Source organism: Capra hircus, chromosome 9 (genome assembly GCF_001704415.2).
Source record: "Capra hircus breed San Clemente chromosome 9, ASM170441v1, whole genome shotgun sequence".
NCBI classification, from domain to species: Eukaryota; Metazoa; Chordata; class Mammalia; order Artiodactyla; family Bovidae; genus Capra; species Capra hircus.
The window spans coordinates 88936767-88958678 of record NC_030816.1 but is presented as its reverse complement, the minus strand read 5'-3'; the positions used below and the strand labels follow the sequence as shown (position 1 = coordinate 88958678).

Sequence of the window (21912 nt, the reverse complement as noted above, 5' to 3'; positions counted from 1 at the left end):
CTCGTGCCAAAACTGGGGACCGCGGCTCCAGTGGGCCAGGCTCGGGGGACTTTGAGGAGAACATGTGTGCACCCCCACTTGGAGGAAAGGCCATTTAAACTCTGGATACTGAAACTAACAGCCCCGGGTTTCTTTTGAATTTTAAATGATCTGAGGGTTGAACACACTCCCCGCAGGGTGATAGCAAGGGCTGGCACCCTGGATGCACATTCTGGCGAGCGGGCAGGAGCCTTGGGGGAAAAAACACTGTATTGTCCTGTGAGATGCCCCCGAAGGGCCACAGGACAGGCCATCTGCATGGCAGTGAGGGACCCCTGGTGCCATTTCTTGGAGCTGTGCTTGAGGAGGGGTCAGGAAAGAAGAAAAGAGGTGAAATAAGGCAGCTGGAAGGATGAACAGGCTTGGGCCAGAAAGCAGGCTTCTCCCCTCCTGGTGCAGGGCAGGGAGGTGCACCCAAGCACATCCCCCCGAGGCACCTGCCCCCTGTGCCTGGCGCCCTGGACGTTGGTGACAACCCCAGCCTTTTTCTTCTGCAGCTGCACCCCGTCACCGTGGGCTTTGTGGGTCTCCCCAGGCATGTCAAGACCCCGATCCCATCTGAATTCTGGTCAGACAGCCCAAAGGGCGTGTGTGGAAGGTTTCTTATCCCGTGCTGTGCCTCACATTTCCATCACGTCACTTCTTCAGGACGACAGAGCAGATAACGTGAACTTTGTATCTTCCTCCGTTATGCTCTGTTGCTACTTCGGTAAAGTTTTTGTTAAAGAGAACCTGAGACTGGCTTTCCTTCTCATTTAAGTGCACTCAAATACGTGTTTTGTGTTAGCCACTCCGTCATGTCCGACCCTTAGCGACCCTGTGAACTGTAGCCCGTCAGGCTCCTCTGTCCGTGGGATTCCCCAGGCAAGAATACCGGAGTGGGTAAGCCAGCCATGCCCTTCTCCAGGGGATCTTCCCGACCCAGGGATCGAACTGAGTCTCCTGCACTGCAGGTGGATTCTATACCATCTGAGCCACCAGGGCAGCTCCCGAAATACGTGCTTTAGGTTCCAGGAGCTGGACGGTACCTAGCGACCCTCCCCCCAGGTCCTCAGGGCACATGTGTGTGTGGGTGTGCTCACCGATGGCCTGTGTCCAGATGTGACGGCGGGTGTGGAGGCGTCCGAAGTCCGAGCTGAGCGCATGTCAGTCTGAGTGACTCCTCTTCATCCTGCAGCCCAGTGACCAGATGGACCCCTGTGACTTGATGCCATGTCAGCTCATGCCCACACCTCTTCTACTTTCTAATCAGACTCCGTTAGAAGAAATCGTTGAGAGTTCTTGGAAAATATGGCTCGTTCGTCCAGGCACAAATTTCCTGTTTGGTAACCTTTAGGAGAACTTGGTTGTCTTTTAACTCAGACACATCACCGAAGCTCAGCAAAGCCTTTCAGTGGCATGTTTAGACATGGGATGTGTTTACTGACTACAGTGTAGTTGTTAACTAGTGTTTAATAAGAAAAGTGTTCATCACGTAGGTACTTTTCAGCAGCTATAGGAATGGTCTTTCCCTTAATGCTGGGTATTAAGAGGAAAGCCTTCAGGGACTCACAAGCCAAGCAAAATGAAAATGCAATCCTGATGACACGAAGGAGCCCGTGGGGGTGGATCTAGCACCTCCTGAGCAGGGCAGAGTTCCTCGAGCAGCCCTCCTCATCAGGCCAGGCAGGTGACACAGAGGCCTGGGGGCTGGGGTGGGGTCCCCTGTGGAGGGGAGGCGCCGCTGGCGCACTGTAGACCTAGAACGCGGGAGGAGGACGGAGGAACCCCCACAGAACAGACGGCTCCAGGAACCCTCAGGAGGCTCGCCCTGGATGGAGGACGCGCTGATGGTTCCTGGAGCGCCAGAGAAGGAAGACCCGAGATCACCTCCTTTCCCCCCGATTTCCAGACTCGGGCCCTCCTCCTGCATTGGCTGTCCGCAACAGCTGCCCCTCGGGAGCCGCAGGCGCACAGCCTCCCGTCTGGGCTAGCCCACCCAGGCCCCCGCTACTAGGCTGCACAGACTGGGCGGCTTGAGTACCGCAGAGACGTGTTTCCGGAGGCTCTGGAGGCGGACATCCAGGGTCACGATGCCAGTCGGCCCCCTGAGGCGAGGACCCAGTTGGCAGAAGGCGTCTTCTCCCCACGTCCTCACGTGGCGGGAGGGGCGTTCTGGGGCCCTTTTGTGGGCGTGTTCATCCCAGTGGGGCCCCACCCTCCTGACCCGTCGCCTCCCAGAGGCCCAGCTCCTAACACCGTCACCCTGGGATTAGGGCTTCGGTCTCTGCATTAGGGGGAGACGCGTTCAGCTCAAGGTGGTGTCTCTGTGACCTTCACCCTCTGTGGCCCGTTATCTAGAGGCCAGCATCCTTCAGTCCCTTTCTTCTCCTCAGAGGATGCTTTCGCTCCGTGAGGAGGCTTTGCCCTCAGTCAGAGTGGAGAAAGCACAGGTCCTGAAGGTGATGGAGCGTCTCATAAAGAAAGGCGTGGAAAACCACAAGGGCAGGGAAGGACCCCCCACCTGTCCACCATGGATCCCCCCACATGCCTGCGAGGAGCGCAGATTTGTGTGCTTAGGCGGACTGTTGCTGCCTCAAGCTGTTCCAGAGCATTGGAGTCCGAATCCCTGAAGAAACGGATCACTGTCACGCGATGTCTGCTGAATGGCCGTTTCTGTCATCACTGGAGCAGGAGTCTTCGCTACACAGGGAAAAGGTCAAGGATGAAAAATCACTAAGTTCATTTCAAAATCAGGTCCTTAAAGTTACCAGATCCTTGTGAAACTCATGGCTGCTTTCCGTCTGATGGGCCCCGAGGGTACGTGCAATTTGTGTGTTTTTAAGACTTTCAACAGAGGTGCTGGTGGTGTGGTCCGAGCATCCCCTCAGCTTCGTCCAGGGTGGAGGGCCATGCTGGTTTCTTAAAAGAGCAGCCAAAACCCGTGAGCCTGCATTTCTTCCCGACCGCGCCGTGGTTTGGGTGCTTGATTTCTTTCCCGTGGGCCAGCGCGTGTATGTGGTCGCGGCCGGGGAAGGCCGAGTCCTCTTGACCGTGCACACCGGTCCCTCCTCACAGGCTGCAGCCTCTGTCCGCCTCGTCCAGCCAGCACATGTCGGGAGGAGGAGGGCCCAGAAACCCCTCTGGGATTTGTGTTCAGTCAGCAGCTCCCAGTCCAGTCATGAGTTCTTTAAATCCGGTTTTCACGACAGAAGAGACAGGTTAAGCTTCCTCTCACATGCAGCCTTATAAAGCAGGCCTGGCAACCGGGGAATATTGCAGTCTTGAGGCTTGAGACAGAAGTTCAGATGTGCACAAACAGTGAAAATTCGCAGAGCTCTTGCTTAAGGAAAGGGGCAGTCGTTGTTTCCCGGGGAATCATTGTTTGAATCATTTCCCGGGGAATTGTTATTTGAAAAGTTTGAGGGATAATGAGAACAATATGTCACCTGGTGGGAAGAAGAATGTGAGCACTGAACTTGAGCGCTGTGTCAGCTGCTTCCGTGATCATTCTAAGAGCTCCTCACTCCAGGAGCTGCCCGAGGTCATTCCCTGGAGCCCCACTGTGTGCCTGTGCACGCACACGCGTGCACACACATGCGCATCCAGAGGACGGGGTGCAGTTTCGGCCTCCACTTCGGGGCAGCCTGCTGGTGAGAGCCCCTTCCTGGACACAGATGCCCTTTTCCAGGAGCAGGCTCTGACCTCAGCCTGTGACTGTCTGGTGGGGCTCAGCTCCTGATCAGTCCAAGAGGACGAGGTACATCTCAGTGGGGTTTGCACGGCTGTTGCAGAGCCGTCATCCTGGGAAAGGAGAGCAGTTTGGAAACATTCAAAAACATGATAATCGGTGGGCGTCTTTCTTAAATAGCTCGGTGTATAAGTGCTAGCAGAAATTAGCCAAGTCCATGTAAAGCTGTGCCCTGTGTTTGGCTCAGAAATAATGTCATCCATCGACAGGGAGACAAGCCACACGTGCGGAGGTTGAATGAGGGCAGAGCCCAGAGGGGAGTACGGAGGGGAGGGCTGTCCCCAGGGGAGGGGCCTTGCTCCTGAGCCCAGGATGGTACCCGTACCCATGGATGCCATTCTGTGTAAATGAATCTTGGTCCTTCCAAACGTGATCTGTATCAAGCAGTTCAAGCAAAAACAAACGTGTGGGTAAATGTGAGTGGCCAAGGTCCTAGATGCCTGCGGCCTGTGAGTTCCGCCTGCCGTGAGGGTTTTTAAATCAGCAGTTTTGTGTGAGTGAGTCTGGGTGTTAATGACGATAGAACATCGTCATTGGAAGCTGCTGACCTCGCTGGTAGGCGACGTGCCGCAGTGGGATCACAGAGCTCACAGAACGCCTGCCCCTGCTGCCAGGCCTCTGGCCTGCCTCCTAGTTCAGGGCTTAGGTGCAGTGGCTGATCCATCACTGCTGAATCCCCACAGACAATTACTCATCCTCATTTGTAGGAGATGAGAGAACTTCTACTCGGCAGCTCAGAATAATAGCCTCAGCTGAAGGGGTTTTCTAAACAAGTCTTCAGATCACCCTTCCTGGTGTAAAGAGTGAACTTCTGACATATTCTGCCAGAGCCTCAGAAACGTCTGGGGCTTTTCTCCAGCGTCACTTCAGCCTGTTGTAGACAAAGTGTGTGATCCTGAAGTACGAGATGTCTGGATTTGCTGGATGGGGCTGAAGCATTCTGGCAAAACCCCAAGCTAGGTTAGACTTCTGCAAGTGTTTATAATATGCTTTCTTTGAATTTAGAAATTGTATATAATGCAGATCATACTCCCTGAATGTGGAGAATGTGGGAAGTCCCCCAGCCTGTCTTACACCACGAATGAGACCGGGTCTCAGCAGGCTGGCTCCGTCATGCTGTAAGCCTGGCTCTACAGACGTGCTCTGGGCGTTCCATACACCTTTCTTAAACCATCTGCAAGGTGTTTATTTATTCCTGTGCAAATGCTTATTGAGTAAATGCCATGCGCAGGTCGCTCTGAGGGCGGAGGGTACCACCGGGAACAGAGCGGTATTCGCAGAGTGGGTTCAGTCGGGAATTAAAAAGATGTTGCCTTCACCCTGTGCAGAATCTCTCATTTCTCCAACACGTGTTTCTGCAGCAGCCACTTTTCAGGATCAGGCTCGCAGGTCGTAAGATAACAAGCCCTTGAGGCTGAGGCAACCCTTCTAACGTGGACGAAAAGTGTAATTACCCGGCTTCCTCCGTGATCCTACAGCAGACCCTGAGGTCGCCAGTCTTTGGAGTTCCATAAACCTCAGCCACGCTGATTGCAGGGTTCAGGCTACAAGGCCGCTATCCTGGGTGAATCAATTCAGTGCATCAGCTCGAAAGAAACACTGCATCTGTGCTCATGACTCTCTGGAAATCTGTGACTTTTAGCTCATATTGGCAAAAGCTGACATATGTGTGGAGCTCACCAGTTAGCTTTTTGAGGGGGTCATTTGGGACAGAGTTTGGGGTGGAGGGTAGTGTGATGTGGGTGGGCTGGTAGGGGCATTTGAAAACATTTAGCAGAATGTTTTGTAATTATTTTTAATGTCAACTAAGTTGGTTAAAAAGGAAGAGGGATGGTTATTCAGCTGATTTCTTTGAATGAGGTTCGGCCAAAAGTTTCACCTTTCCAAAAATTTTGAAACCTGATGAAAGCACATTGTCACTGAAATTGTTTAAGCTTAATCGTGAAGTTCAGAATGTTTTCTGTTTGGATTTTGTTTGTAAGAATCTCCAGGATAAGGGAACACACCGAGACTGGCGACAGTCGCCCAACTCTGAGGCTCTGGTAACGGACTGGCAGTCTTCTCTAAGGATATTGGGACGATCCTTTTAGGGGGAAATGACTGGGACCAGGGTGTTGACAATGGTTTTCATGTATTGCCCTAAGTGTCACCTTCGTGGATTGGCCCTGTATAGTGGACACCGCTCATGCAGAATCTTCCCTAGATTTAGGGATTAATAATCCAATCACTTTGCCAACAAAGGACCATATAGTCAAAGCTATAGTTTTTCCAGTAGTTGTGTATGGATGTGAGAATTAGACCATAAAGAAGGTTGAGCACATAAGAACTGATGCTTTTGAATTTGGTGTTGGAGAAGACTCTTGAGAGTCCCTTGGACAGCAAGGAGATCAAACCAGTCAATCCTAAAAATAAATTAATCCTGAATATTCATTGGAAGGACTGATACTAAAGCTGAGCTGAAGCTCCATTACTTTGACCACCTGCTTTGAAAAACTGATTCGGAAAAGACCCTGATGCTGGGAAGGATTGAAGGCAGGAGGAGAAGGGGATGACAGAGGATGAGATGGTTGGATGACATCACAGACTCTATGGATATGAGTGTGAGCAAGCTCTGGGAGCTGGTGATGGACAGGGAGGCCTGGCATGCTGCAGTCCAGGGGGTCGCAAAGAGACACGACTGAGCGACTGAACAACAGCAGTCTAACACACACACTCACAGGTCACAGAAGTGACTACAGTCGATCTTGTTTAGATTACTGCTCGTGACTGTTGAAGAAAAAATGTAAGCCCTTTATATTTATATCTACAAAGCTGGTAAGAGGAATAGAGTCATCACACAAGTCATTTTGTCTAATATTTCATAGCAGACGGTCATCTCTAATTTCACTTTTAAATTTTTTCTAATTTTTGTAGTTTCCAGTAAATTCATACCAGCCACCCCTAAACAGCCCACCTCTCTGGAAAACTTCTATTCACCCCCTGGCCACCCACCGGGCTGGGAAATTTGTATTGGTCTCTGCATGGCACATTCTTATGTTTACCATCTGTGCCCTGATTGGAAATGCCATGTTCGTCCACAAGATGAATCTCGCGTGTTGAGTTTAAAAATTCTAATAGCTTTAAAAATATTGAGCCTTTCTTTTCCACCAAATGGTAGGTTTATTCTTCGCATTCAGAAATGGCATCCAAATTGTTTCATATTGGCTTCCATCTTTTTGTTTTCTTGCGACAAGTTATTTGATCTTATCTGCTTTTCAAAACTCACAGTTCATTTTGCATAAATTCTCCGTTGCATTTCAGTATTGGATACATAGCAGTGGGTGAATATAGGAAGCCCACGTGGACGGTTAGCAAGATGATTTTATTGATTTAAATTTCCTGTTATAGATGCCTGCATCTTCTTGCTCATTTTTACATTTGTGTATAAAAAAATTCAAAAAGCAAAGGAAAGAAAATTAGTCATTTATATTTCTCTGACACTATCACTGTTAACATCTTGATGTATTTCCCAGAAATGTTTTTCCTACAAATCTTTTAAATGTGAATATAACCATCATGGACAGAAAATTTATTTACTGCCTTCTTTAGTTTAAAATCTTAAGTCTCTTTCAACATTGCAAGTAGACTTCAAAGTCACTTTTTAAAAGTGTTTTATTCTGAAATAGTTATGGGGCAACAGAAAGTTACAGAAACGAGTGCAGAGGTCTGCCTGCCCGCTCCCCAGTCCCTCCCGTGGGAATAACTTTCAGAACCACGTTGTCTGATTAGTCACTCAGTCGTGTCCGACTCATTGTGACCCCATAGACGGCAGCCCACCAGGCTCCTCTGTCCCTGGGGTTCTCCAGGCAAGAACACTGGAGTGGGTTGCCATTTCCTTCTCCAATGCATGAAAGTGGAATGTGAAAGTGAAGTCACTCAGTCGTGTCTGACTCTTAGCGACCCCGTGGACGGTAGCCCACCAGGCTCCTCTGTCCATGGGATTCCCCAGGCAAGGATATGGGAGTGGGTCGCTGTGCCCTCCTGACCCAGGAAGTTTCCCTGGAGGCTCCTTCCTGCTGCCGCTTCCCACATCTAGAGCCGCACTATGACAACCGCTGACCATATAGGTCTATATGTGTGATCGGTCATTTCAAGTCCCCTGACCATCCTTCATCTCATCAGAGACTCAGTCACACATTTGGTAATGCAAGAACCAATAATTTTGTAAAACAGGCAGATGGCAAGTAATATTTCTGGGAATGCTAACTAATAGATGGTGCTGGCGGTAAAGAAGTCACCTGCACGTGCAGGAGACCTAGAGACAGGACTTCAGCCCTGAGAGGAGAGCTCCAGTGTGCTTGCCTGGAGAATGCCACGGACAGAGGAGCCACGGCTACAGCCCACGGGGTCACTACAGACACGACTGAAGCAGCCAATCGGCACAGCGCACAAGTGAGCGGTTACACCAAGGACTGCCGTTAGGTGGGGTCCAGTGTCTCGTAGGTCATCTGACCCTTTGGCTCTGCACCAGTCACCATCCTTAAAGGAAGTGGTGTGTTGGCATTGGACACAAAGTCCACCAGAAACATCTGCACACAAGGCTAGTGGGGGGTGACCCCTTACAGGACTGAGGAAGGGCTGCTCTGTCTGACGCGGGAGACCCCTTGGTCTCTGTGGCTGAGCCAATATTTCTGCCATTGGGTAGGTCTGGTTAATGCAAAGGCGGACGCACAGTGCAAACTCGAGGGGAGGGGGGAGGCCCAAATGGGCAGAGAAGATGCTTTGTGTTTACGTTTTTCTTGGCTTGCCTTGACATCGGAGTTTTTATTTCCAGCATCAGTGTGATCTTTCGGGACTGGCTTTTGTACTGAGCGTCCTTCTGTGAGGCTCACCCCCATCGTGTGGGGTATCAGTGGTTTGTCCTTTTTATTGCCGCCGGATGATGAATCCCAGTTTGCTGAAGCATTTACGTTGGAGGACGTCTGGGTTGCTTCCTGTTTGGGAGGAAAGCTGCTGTGAAATATCATGCTCAGGTCTCTGTGCAGACCTCGTCTTCGTTTCTCTGGGATGAAGTTGCGAGGATGCGGTTGCTGGGCTGTAGGGTAAGTTCACGTTTCAATTTGTAGGATACCGCCTGACTGTTTTCCAGCGGCTGGACCGTTTTCCATCCCCACCGGCAATGGAGGGGAGACCCATTTCCTCTGCGTGCTCGCCAGCATTTGATGTTGTCACTGTATTTTTCTCTGTTTTGACCACTGATAGGTGTGCAGTGGTGCCTCACCGTGGTTCGGCCTTTCTCTCGCGGCTGCGGATGCTGAGTATATTTTCACGTGCTGGTTTGCCATCTGTAGATCTCCTTAGGGGAAATGACCATTTCTCTCTTTGGCCCACTTTCTGATTGGATTCTTTGTTTTATTTTGCTGTTGAGTTTTGAGAATCTTTATCTGTCACACATCCGACACCGCAGTTGCGTAAGCAGTCTGTAGATGTTTTCTCCTGATGCGTAGCTTGTCTTTTCCTCTTCTTGGCAGTGTCTTTGCAGAGCAAAAGCTTTAAGTTCAGTGTAATAATTTGTCCTCCTTTGGATCAAGCTTTGGAGATCGTGTCTAAGAATTTTTACTCTAGACCTGGGTCCTGAAGCTTCTTTCTTAAAAATTTCATAGTTTTATGTTTTGCCTTTAAGTCTGTGATCCATTTTCAGTTCATTGTATAACTCAGGGGATTTGAGGCCTTTTTATTTTTTGCCTCAGAGGTCCAATGCTCCAACACCGTTTATTGAAAATACTCTCCTTCTTCTGCTGAGTCTCTCCTCGACACCTCGCAAGAATGCACTGGGTGTGTCTGAGTGGGTTCACTGCAGGGCCTCCGGTTCTGTCCCGTTGGTCTGTGTGTCTGTCTTTCCCTCAGTCCCTCACTGTCGTGACTACTGTGGCTGCGTTGTAAGCCTGAACATCAGTAGAGTGATTCCTCCCACTTCGTTATTTTTTTGAAAATGGGTTTTCGTGATTTTGGGTCCTTTGCATTTCCATGTAAATTTTAGAATGACGTTGTCTGTCTATAGGGAGCCCTGCTCAGGTTTTGATGGGAATGGCATTGTCCTGCAGACCAGCACTGGGAGGGTCACGCTCCATCCGCTGAGCCTCCCGGTCTGTGGACGTGAGTGCCTCCCACGTGTCTAGCTCTTCTTTGGTTGTGTTCAGGCACGTCTGTAGTTTTCGGCACACAGATACCCTGTGTGTTTCGGGAGTTTTCACCTTCATATTTCATTATTCTGGGAGCACCTGTAAATGGCATAGCCTCTTTTAATGCCTTTGTAAACTGTCATCTGGCGGATGTTGCCATCACTTAATTCTTCCGGGTTTTTTTGGACATTCACAGTGTTCCTCATTTTTTCACTCTTATAAAGAAAATCATTGTGACAAACAGCTTTCCGTGTTCAGATTGTTTTTTCTCACTGAAGCGGAGTTGCGATGCACTGCTGTGGCAGCGCTCTGAGTCTGAGGACAAAAGGGAGACGGTGCTGAGTCTGTGTTTGGCGCACGGCATGCGTGACGCCTGCTGTCACCGTATCCGCCTCCGCACTCGGTGCTGTCTTTAAAGTTGTGCTAAAGAATAAAGACTGACCAGCCCCGTCCTCACACCTGCAGCCGCCCCGGGGTGGGCAGCAGACGTCTCTGCTGCAGGACCTGTTGGCACCCTGTCCACCCACGGTTTGGGGCTCTTTAGAGATTCCTCAGGGCATCTTGACAAACCCAAGTCAGTAGTAACAACTTCTCATCCACGTGAGAAACGACTCTTTGCAAGGCACCTCCTTGAAGGTAACTTTCGAGATGACATGAAGCGCGTCAACAGGACTCAACAGACCCTACGCTTGAAACACAGCGTCCAGACCCTGGGGCCTCAGGCCATTGTCACCTCGCAGCTCGTGTTCCACAGAACATTGCCTCTCAGGGAGCTCAAGGGTGGATGGGACTGACTAGAGTGAACCCACCTGAGGGACGTCGAGCTCTCGGAGCCGGGGAACCTGCAGCCTGCGTGTTGGTGGGACCCCCACGTGCTCTGACGTCCGCAGGGAGGCACCTGCAGGGACGCTGCTCCATCTGCCTGGCACCGTTTATAAGAGCTTCCAGGGCACAATCTGCATAGCCTGTGATTTATAAAAACACTAGCAGACTGAGAGGCTTCCAGAAGGAAGGAAGGGAAGATACTTTGAGGGGTGGCCGGCATTGGGGGTGAAGAAAGAGAGAAGCCACGGGCGGGAGGCACTTTCATTTTGAAACAGAGGGAAACACCCATCTTACCTTAATAAGCAAAATTAATAGAAGTTGGGGTGGGGAGAGCGGAGCGCAGAGGCCTGGGTGGGAGGGCAAGGGAAGGAGATGGACGGGAGACGCACCTCAGCCGCTTCTCCTCCCCTCTCCTCCAACCTCTTCCCTTGCGCTGCTCTGATGCAGGAGCCCCAGTGTAGCCCCGTGCAGACCCGGAGGGGCTTCCGGGGCAGCTCAGGGTTGCCTTCTGAAGGCGGAGGTGGCCCTCAGCTGCCGGCCCCATCTGGCTGCCGGCCCCATCTGGCTGCTGGCCCCGGGCTGTGAGTTAGTCCCGTGACTGCCTTGGATGCTGGGTCCCTTTCTTGGGTCAAGAAAGGAAAAATGCCATTCCAGGGTGGATGAGAGAAGAGAGCCCTGTGTGGGCTGTGTGACCTGTCCCTCGGGGAGTTCGGGCGGCTGGCGGGCATTGGCCAGGCGGGTCTGTGGGCAGCGCCCTGTGGGAACCACACCTCGTACAGCAGGCGGGCCTTCTCCCCGCATCTCAGGGCCCCTGCCTCCCGCCTCTGGTCTCCTTTCTCGTCCCCTCATTCCTGCGACTTCAGGGGGGTGTGCTTTTCTTCTGGCGGGTGTCCTTGCTCTGTCTGGAGGCCCGTGAGTGCCTGAAAGGCCAGCTGGAGAAGTGTTGCCATCCTAAATGGCGCGGCTTATATTTAGCCTTTGGAAGCGAAGTGGAGGCTTTCTGTCAAAGTATTTTCCTGAGGACTGATTGGCCCAGTGCAGCTGGTCCTGTAATTTCATCTCGCACTTGCTCACGCCAGCGGGCGCAGACACAGTGGCGGAGACGTGTAAAGGGCGATTTAAAGGGCAGAGAAGACTCTGCGATGCATCAGCCATTCGTCTCAGGAGCCTCCTTGGGTGGGTCGGGGAGGAGGCAGGCTGCCTGGAGTCCACCTCCCACCCGGGCGCGCTGGGAGGTCAGATCCACTCGAGGCTTGAGGCTCGGGCCCTGGTTCCCTGGGAAGCTGCGTGACCTGCCTGGAAGGAGCGGGTTCCTTCTGGCTGGGAGTCTGGGGCTCACGCCCGGTCCTCCCCTCCTTGTGTTATGACGCGTGCACAGCCACCGCCCCCGGGGGTTTTGTCATGGGCAGCCTGTGTCGTCAGTTCTGGCTGTTTTTGGGGAGGGTTATGCTCCCCAGAGGGCTTCCCAGGTGGGCATAGCAGTGAAGAATCTGACAGCCAGTGCAGGAGACGCAGGAGGTGTGGGTCCGACCCCTGGGTCGGGAAGATCCTGTGGAGGAGGGCATGGCAGCCCACTGCAGTGTTCTTGCCTGGAGAACCCCATGGACAGAGGAGCCTGGGGGGCTGCAGCCCATGGGTTCACAGAGTTGGACACAACTTATCAGCTGAGCACACACCCACGTGCCCCCAGAGGGGCTCTTCAGGGTCCTCCATCTTCCCTCCCTGGAGGAAGCAGACAAGCTACAGTGACTTCTCTCTGCCTTCAAAGCATTTCTGAGCTTCCTTCCTAGCAGTACGTGGGGTTAGGTGTGGGGAGTCCTCTTCCTGAAAATGAAAGTCTGGATAAAATATCTTTTTAAAAACAGTTAAAGGCACTGATGAGCTGGGAGGCAGAGCAGATACTCAGGGCCCATGCCGTGTGTCAGAGCAGCTCACAGGCCAGGGAGCCTCCGCTCACCCCCCACATCAGGCTAATACCCTGGGGAGGAGCGCGTGCAGCCCCTAAGTTCTCCCCAGGCGTGCCCAGGACGCCGCCTGTGCTGGTCCCGGGGGAGATCCAGTCCTGAGCATCAGCATTTAGATGGTGACATGGGATCCCCAGATGGGATGAAGTCCCAAGGAGGTGATGACATGGGAGAAGAGGCTGGGACCAAGTTGGGGGTGGGGGGATGTTGGGAGACAGATAAAGGAAGAGCCCTTGGGATTGGGGGAGAGGTGTTGGGGGACTCAGGGGGCCTAATGTCCCCGAATCCAAGTGAGGAAGCTGGGCTGATGGCTGGCACCCGGCGCTGCAGACACTGAAGCCTGGCCACTGGGTTCAGCCCCACGGAGGGCACTGATGAGCAATCGGTGAGCCGTGTGGGGTGGGGCAGGTGGCCGGGGGAGAGCGGAACAAAGTCTGTGTTTTGCTGAGAAGGATGCAGGCAAGACAGCCTGTTTGTGGGAGCCAGCGGTAGGTAGGTAGGGTGGGACTGGGGAGGGCAGACTTGAGCAGGACTTCCCCCAGGGAGCCCTGACCTTCAACCTTCTCAGAGATTACAGGTCCTGAAGCCCCGGGCTGGCACCTGGAATCTGCATCTGTAACAGGTTCCCTGGCGGGTCTGATACTGGGGCACCGTGGCTACGCTGAGAACGTCTGCAGCAGGGTGTCACTCGTGGGTGAGCACACCTGGTTTGGGGTCTGGGGGAAGGGCCACGTTGCCCTACGAGGATCCCCAGGGGTGTCAGCCTCTGCGGACCCAAGCTCTCAGCGGGTCCCTGAGAGCCCGGCTGTGGTTCCCTGGCCCCCTCCCCACATGCCTGCTCCATTACCAGCCACAGGGGTGGGGTGGGCTGGCCTTGCAGGGCTTGCTGGGAGCGAGTCAGAGTTAGCTAATTTCCTTCTTTTCTGCGTTTTCATAAGCCACCTGTTTAATCATTTACTCTCGGCCCTTTCTGGGATTAATATCCTGCGCAGGAATCAGTGCTTTCTAGAATGGCCCCGCCCCCTTTGGTGGAGACCCAGCTCACACTTGCCCAGTTTTTCTTTTCTACGTTTTGGTCATTACTATTCCACCACTTTTCATCTGCATTAACTTCTCATAAATCGCCTCCCTTTATTGACGTGGAAAGCAGATGATTCAGAAGGGAGGAAATTACCTGCCAAGGTGACTTTGGCACGGGGCGGGGCTCGGAGGACACCTCACCGGTCCCCTCTGGCCAGAGTCCAGGTCACTTCGCTGTCCATCTGCCTCGACACCCACGGGGGAATGTCTTCCCTTGGTCAGAATTCAAGCCCAGTTCGACGGAGATTCTAGAATCCAGTGCCGAAAGGTACTTTGTCACATACTGATGTCATTTCAGCAACTCATCACTCTGGTTTTTCTCTCTCCCATTGGATCATTTTTGAAATCCTTTCTGGCAGAGCACACACCTGGCCAGGATACCAGGCTCTCCCCCAAATTTCTCAGGTTATTTGTAAAAGAATACGCTTCACAGGAGTTATGCTAGAAACCAAATAGTGCTATCTGTAGAGGGTTCAGGACCAGACTTTATGTCCTTAAGGGAACGGTGTTAAAATGCACATAGAATTCTAGAAAAAGTGACCTTCCTGATAAGAGGGAAAGATGTTTATTTCTAAATGAGGCATAAATAATATGTTAAATCTGGGTGCCCTTTAAGGCAGTAATCACAGAATGATTCGGAAAATATGCCTGTCCGGTCTGGACATGGTTAGAAGCCGACAAGCCCAGACATGTCTCCCCAGCTCCCATCTGGGCGTTTCCTGTGCACACAGCGCTCAGCACAGGTCTCCAGACCTTGACTCTTTTGTTTTTTCAAGTTCTTGGGAAAGAGGAAAACAAAATATCTCAAGCAAGTTCAGGTCAAAGTGTTACTATGAGTGCAGAACGCTAAAATCTAAAATGTGGACTCTTGGTTCCTTTTTCAATGGATGGTTGAGATTCTTTGCTGTTCAAGACCTCCCTGATGTTAATTGAAACATCACAGTGCCATCAGGGAGCAACCCGGGATTTTAAGGCCCCAGCCTCGCCCCTAGTCGGCCCTCCCCGCGAGTGTTGAGGGTGACCTTCTCTTCAGCTGCGTGAACGCTGGTGTGCTCAGGCACCAAAACGAAGTCACAGCCCTGCTGACCCACGGGAGTGGCATTAGCTCGGCTGCAGGACTAATAAGCCATGTTCGGGGGGCCGGGGACACTGGATGGCTCGGTGCTGTCCTGCCTGCAGGACGGGAGGTGCTGTGTGTTAACGGAAAAGTCAAGTGCAGTGAAAGTCGCTCAGTCATATCCGACTCTTTGCAACCCCACGGGCTATACAGTCCATGGAATTCTCCAGGCCAGAATACTGGAGGGGGTAGCCTTTCCCTTCCCCAGGGGATCTTCCCAGTCCGGGCATCCCACCCAGGTCTCCCTCACTGCAGGCGGATTCTTTGCCAGCTGAGCCACAAGGGAAGCCCAAGACAGCTGGAGTGGGTAGCCTTTCCCTTCTCCAGGGGATCTTCCCAGTCCGGGGATCGCACCCAAGTCTCCCGCATTGCAGGTGGATTCTCTACCAGCTGAGCCAGCAGGGAAGCCCATTAACAGAACGGGGGTGTCTTATTCTTCCTTCAGTGACAAGTGAGCATCAGGTTCTTTCTTGGTCAATAAGTCAGTGGAGGTGGAGATAGCACCTGCGCAGCATCAGTCTTCAGGGACTTGGCAAGCGCTGTGAACTTCAGGTTTGTCTTCCCAGTGGGCATCGGTCTGCAGGCACTGCCCGGATGAGTGCGGTCTTCTTGGGGAAGACACAGGTGCTGCCCTGCGCCCCGAGATGCCCCTTTCCCTCCTTCCTCCCTGGTGGCTCAGCTGATAAAGAGTCTGCCTGCAGTGTGGGAGACCCGGGTTCAGTCCCTGGGTCAGGAAGATCCCCTGGAGAAGGAAATGGTTACCCACTGCAATATTCTTTCCTGGAGAATCCCATGGACAGAGGCGCCTGGTGGGCTACCAGGTGCCTGGGGTCACAAAGAGTTGGACATGACTGAGTGACTAATAGTTTCCACTTTTTCCCTGTCGTAAATGGAGAGCTTTCCCTACAGAAGAAGCTGTGCCCCTTTCTGTAGCTAAAGGGGTCCTGGGATTCCAGCGGGACTCAGAGGTCATCTCCACTCGTGGGGGGAGGACCATGCCCTCAGGGTCCTCTCTCTCTTACATATTCAAGGAATGCTGGTGGTTTAGTTGCTAAGTCTGTCTGACTCTTGTGACCCCCTGGACTGTAGCCCGCCAGGCTCCTCTGTCCATGGGATTCTCCAGACAAGAATACTGGAGTGGGTAGCCATTTCCTTCTCCATATTCGAGGAGTAGTTACATTAAAATTCTTTGTGTTCTAACCGCACACATACAAGCTTTGTGGACTGACCCCAAAAGGATCCACTGGGGGTATATCCATTGCTTGTTTTCACAAACAGAAACATGATTATTTTTACAAAAATGGAAAAGAATCCTTGAAGATGTGAAGATTGAAGGGTTTCTTTAACCACTGGAATAAAAAGAAATGAGAAACAATTGTCTTGCAGCCCAGACAACCTTCCTCTGCTTTCTGTAGGTATCCTGTGTTGGCTACATGGAGATGGTGGTCACACAGTTTAGAACTCTGAGAAACTGTTTTCCATCCATCTCTGAGAGTGACCGCTGTGGTGTGGATTACTACTGTTGCGATTTGATTTGCCTGAGGCTTTAACGTCACTCTTGACTAGAAACCCGGCTCTCATACTTCCAGCTGGGCAACCTTAGGATAACATCTCACTTGATAGTTTTTAAGAAATGAAACGTATAGAAAGGCTGAGTGCCCAGAACACCCTATGCGTGGAATTACTTGTGGCGCTTTTAAGATGTGCTTTGCAGCCAGCCAGGCCTGCTGTTTTTCAGTATGTAGCCAAGGCCAAAACCGTGGTAGTGGATGACAGATCAGAAGGATGGATGGATTGGAAAGGGTGTCTCGGAGAAGCACAGAGATCAGTTCAGGAAAGCCCCTCCTTTCCAGCTTCCGCATCTCCCATGGCTGGTGGTGGCAGGGCAGCCTCGCCCCTGACCGGCAGGCAGTGCGTCTCCGGGACAGGGAGCTCTCTGATGAGCCTTGGGAGTGATTCCTGTCAGGGCTTTAATTTCAAGATCAAGGACTTTTTTCCCTACTGGGAAAGCTTCTGAACTGGCAGAAAATCTTATCTGGCTGCTTCTTCTGAAATATAATCTCTGGGATGGAGATGAACCATCAGCTCTGGCAAGAATATAAGAGGGGGCAGAGTGATAAGAAGGAGAAGGAGAAAAGAAATCCCCATTTCACAGACGACTGCTGCCTGTGGACGGCCCTTCAGGCCACAGAAGGGTAGACACCCAGACACATACTCAGAGGCTCATTTGGTTCCGTGTCCCCACCTTCCTCCCTGTCCAGAATTTTGCCCAAATGGTTAAGAAGGAGGATGGATTTCATTGAGATATTGGTAAGACCACGAAACACAAGTCCATGGAGAAAAGACACAATTTAAGGCTCACAAACAGAATCATTGGTACAAATAAGCAAGCAAATTATGCAAAGCGCTGTGATGTCACAGCTCGTACCTCCAATCCTGAAAATCCATAACCTACCCAACTCGTGGTAACTTGAGAGGAGGATGAATCCAGAGGAGCCCCTTGATAAGCATTTCTGTCGTTTTTCTCTTGCAGGAAGAAGGCATTGTGAAGGAGATTGACATCAGTCACCATGTGAAAGCGGGCTTTGAGAAGGCCGACCCTTCCCAGTTTGAACTGTTGAAAGTTTTGGGACAAGGCTCCTATGGAAAGGTAAGTAGAGTCCATGCTTCCCTTCAAGTGGGCCTCATTCCGCTGCAGCTGGTCCCCCACGTCAGGGCGAAGGAGAGATGGCAGAGGTGCCCCCTGAGCCCAAGGGAAGTGTGGGCCCAAACTGATGGAGTGAGGTAGTGCCCACTTGGCAGGCCCCATGGTAACAGGGGCTGTGGCCTCACTCTGCGTGGCCGGAAGCGAGACAGTGGAGCTAGGCTTGGGAACGCTGCACCCACCTCCCCCCTTGTAGCTTCCGTGAGCCTTTAGTGTATCTCCGTGCTGGGGAGGGTCCTTGAACTTGAGCCATACATCTTTGGGAAGTACACACTCCACAGGTATTTTTCAAGAAGAAAAAAAAAATAAGAGAACAGGGAAGAAAGCAGAAGGAGAAGGCGGTGCCCTTTGGGACCCACTCACATAACTGTCACCCAGGGAGGCAGAGAGACAGGGCCTGCAGCCTGGGTCCCCTCCCACCCTTCTTGTAAACCATGTGGTTATTCTGCTTCTCCAAGCCTCAGTTTCCCCACCTGTAAAATGGACGTAATAGGAACTACTTCCTGTAATTCTTCTGTGCATTAAATAGCACATGACTCCCATGTAGCAACTGTCTGGGATGAATCTGCGCACTAGAATTGTTCATTTCAGGACATCCCTGGGGATCCAATGGTTAGGAATCCACCTTCCAACGCAGGGGACACAGGCTCGACCTCTGGGCAGGGGACTAACGCCCCACGGGCCTCGGAGCAGCTAAGCCTGCCTGTCTCAGCGACTGGGTGCTCACTCCAGAGCCCGTACTCTGCAGCGGGAGAGGCCCCGGCCCACAGCCAGAGCAAACCCAGGCGCCAAAGGCCCAGCGCAGCCAAGAAGCATTGTTCTTTTCTTCTCTTTTTCGCCTTCAAATCAAAACGAGCACTCATTTCTCTCAGGAAATGAGAAACGGTTGTCTGTTCACATAGGACTGCGTCCATATACAGCAGGATATCAACAGATCTCTCACGAGACTGGGCAAGTTATTCCAGGGCCAGGCTAAGGTCTCTATGTCCTTGGTGTATCTGTTAGAAATTATACAGACTTATGGTTTCTAGAACATGAGGCCCTGAGATAAACCAGGAGGCCAGCCTTTCCCAGAGTTTAAGCAGGACAGGGTCCTGGCCTTTTGAAATCACTGTTTCTGTACGGTATGTGGACATTCATCAGATTTCCCCTTTTTTCATAGGACTTGGTGCCAAGATGAAATCTGGCCCTTGCTGATTTCATGTAGGATTAATAGTAGGTTGATGGTGTTCTAGGTAATCTCTTACAGACCACAGAAATTTGCTTGTTTGTGAAATCTCCCTTTTGGCATTCTTAAAAGGTAGCACGTTTTTATTTTTCTTTTCCACATGGCAATGTGGTAGCAACATGTATTTATATTAATACTAATATATCTACAAACATGTTCACTTGAACCATATGAAATTACCAGTATTCAAAATGCGATGACCTTAAAAAATGGCAATTTCATATGGTTTTTAGGCATTTATTGAAATAAGAACGTGAATATTTCAGTCTCTCGGGGTAAAAAGTTACCAACACATAGGGGCAGACCTGTTTATGTGGTTGTGGTTTGTCTTCCCATTAATTAGAAAGGTTGGAAAAGGTGAGTGTGTGTGTGTGACTGTGTGTGTGAGTGTGTTTGTGTGTGTGAATGTGTGTATGTGTGTTTGTGAGTGTGTGTGTCTATATGTGTGTGTGACTGTGCATGTGTGTTTGTGTGTCTGTGTGAGTGTGTGTGTGTGTGTGTGACTGTGTGTGTATATATGTGTGTGTGAGTGTATGTGTGAGTGTGTATGATTGTGTGTGTATGTGGGGGAGTGTGAGTGTGTGTATGTGTGTGTGAGTGTGTGATAGTATGTGTGAGTGAGTGTGATTGTGTGTGTGAGTGTGAATGTGTGTATGACTGTATGTGTGTGAGTTTGAGAGTGTGTGTGTATGAATGTGTGTGTGACTGTGCGACTGTGTGTGTGTGTGAATGTGTGTATGACTGTATGTGTGTGAGTTTGAGAGTGTGTGTGTGAGTATGAATGTGTGTGACTGTGCGACTGTGTGTGTGTGTATGTGTGTGTGTGTATGTGTGTGTGTGATAGTATGTGTGTGTGTGTATGGGTGTGAATGTGTGTGTAACTGTATGTGTGTGAGTTTGAGAGTGTGTGTGTATGTGTGTGTGACTGTGCGACTGTGTGTGTGTGTGAATGTGTGTATGACTGTATGTGTGTGAGTTTGAGAGTGTGTGTGTATGAATGTGTGTGTGACTGTGCGACTGTGTGTGTGTGTATGTGTAAGTGTGTGTGTATGTGTGTGAGTGTGATAGTATGTGTGAGTGTGTGTGTATGATTGTGTGTGTATGTGGGGTGTGTGTGTGTATGTGTGTGTGTGAGTGTGTGATAGTGTGTGTGTATGAGTGTGAATGTGTGTATGACTGTATGTGTGTGAGTTTGAGAGTGTGTGTGTATGTGTGTGTGACTGTGCGACTGTGTGTGTGTGTATGTGTGTGTATGTGTGTGTGATAGTATGTGTGAGTGTGTGTGTGATAGTATGTGTGAGTGTGTGTGTATGGGTGTGAATGTGTGTGCAACTGTATGTGTGTGTGAGAGTGTGTGTGTGAGTATGAATGTGTGTGACTGTGACTGTGTGTGTGTGTGACTATGTGTGTGTGTGTGTGAGTGTGTGCGTGAGTGTGTGTGAGCATGTGTGAGCGTGTGTGTGTATGTGTTAGTCATGTCAGTCACGTCCAGCTCTTTGCAACGCCATGGCGTGTAGCCCGCCAGGCTCCTCTGTCCATGGGCTTCTCCAGGCAAGGATACTGGAGAGGGTTGCTATTCCCTCCTCCAGGGGATCTTCCCGACCCAGGGACTGAACCCCGGTCTCCTCAATTGCAGGCAGACTTTACTGTCTGAGCGGCCAGGGGGAAGGGGAGTAAAGAACCATGACAGGGAAACAGGGGCAGGCACAGCGCCCACCACGTGCTTCCCAAGGATGCGCAGTGTCAGCTGCGTCAGCTCCGTCCTCTGTCCTCAGTGATGGAGACCTGGACGCCCTCGCGGGCGAGCCCAGGGCTGCTGGGCAGGTGGTGGTTGACTGTCTGGGCTGTTGTGTGGCCCTGACTTCGCTGAGCACCCCTCCGCCAATTCTCGAGGCGCCTAGAAGCAGAAGAGATGGAAATGCTTTCTGAGGTCAAGGGAAATGGATCTGAGCCTGTCCTTTCAATACTCGACTGAATAAAAGCTACACTGACGATGCCTTCCTCAGAGAAAACACCTTTTCCAACTTCCTGCAAATTTTGATTTTAAAAACATTCTTTGGGAAACAAGTGAAATCCTGGTGTTAGGCAGAATCCCCCTGGAATGATAATCTTCCTAACACTGAACTCTTTTCCTTCCCAGCTATGATTATGTTGTTGGTATTGTTCAGTCACTAAGCTGTGTTCAACTCTGCAACCCCATGGACTGCAGCACGCCAGGCTTCCTTGTCCTTCACCATCTCCCGGAGTTTGTTCAAACTCATGTCCATTGAGTCGGTGATGCCATCCAACCATCTCATCCTCTGTCGTTCCCTTCTCCTGCCATCAATCTTCCCCAGCAACAGGGTCTTTTTCAGTGAGTCAGTTCTTCGCATCAGGTGGACAAAGTATGAGAGCTTCATCTTCAGCATCAGTCCTTCCAGTGAATATTCAGGGTTATTTCCTTTAGTGTTGACTGGTTTGATCTCCTTGCAGTGAAAGGGACTCTCGAGAGTCTTCTCAGCACCACAGTTTGAAAGCATCAGTTCTTTGGTGCTCAGTCTTGTCTATGGCTCAGCTCTCACGTCCATACGTGACCACTGGAGAAACCATGGCCTTGACTAGATGGACATTTGTCAGCAAAGGGTTGTCTCTGCTTTTTAATACGCTGTCTGGATTTGTCAGAGCTTTCCTACCAAGGAGCAAGTGTCTTTGAATTTCATGGCTGCAGTCACTGTCCACAGTGATTTTGGAGCCCAAGTAAATAAAGTCTGTCACTGTTTCCACTGTTTCCCCATCTCTTTGCCATGAAGTGATGAGATCAGATGCCATGATCTTACTTTTTTGAATGTTGAGTTTCAAGCCAGCATTTTCACTCTCCTCTTTCACCCTTGAGAAGCTTCTTAGTTCCTCCTAGCTTCCTACCATTACAGTTGACATCATCTGTATATCTGAGGCTATTGATGTTTCTCCCAGCAGCCTTGATTCCAGCTTGTGCTTCATCCAGCCCAGCGTTTCGCATGACGTACTCTGCACATAAGGTAAATAAGCAGGGTGGCAGTATGCACCCTTGTTGTGCTCCTTCACA

The 21912-nt window shown here is 51.0% G+C and overlaps 1 protein-coding gene across 3 annotated transcripts in view; it reads left to right on the top strand.

Annotated features, from left to right (window-relative positions):
- Positions 1-21912, top strand: part of RPS6KA2 (ribosomal protein S6 kinase A2) — a 224629-nt gene that overhangs the window by 112377 nt on the left and 90340 nt on the right. For all 3 annotated transcript variants that reach the window (XM_018053462.1, XM_018053461.1, XM_018053460.1), the window contains exon 2: positions 17450-17566. In XM_018053462.1, coding sequence (XP_017908951.1) covers positions 17450-17566 — 117 coding nt within the window. The remainder of the gene's footprint in view (positions 1-17449; positions 17567-21912) is intronic.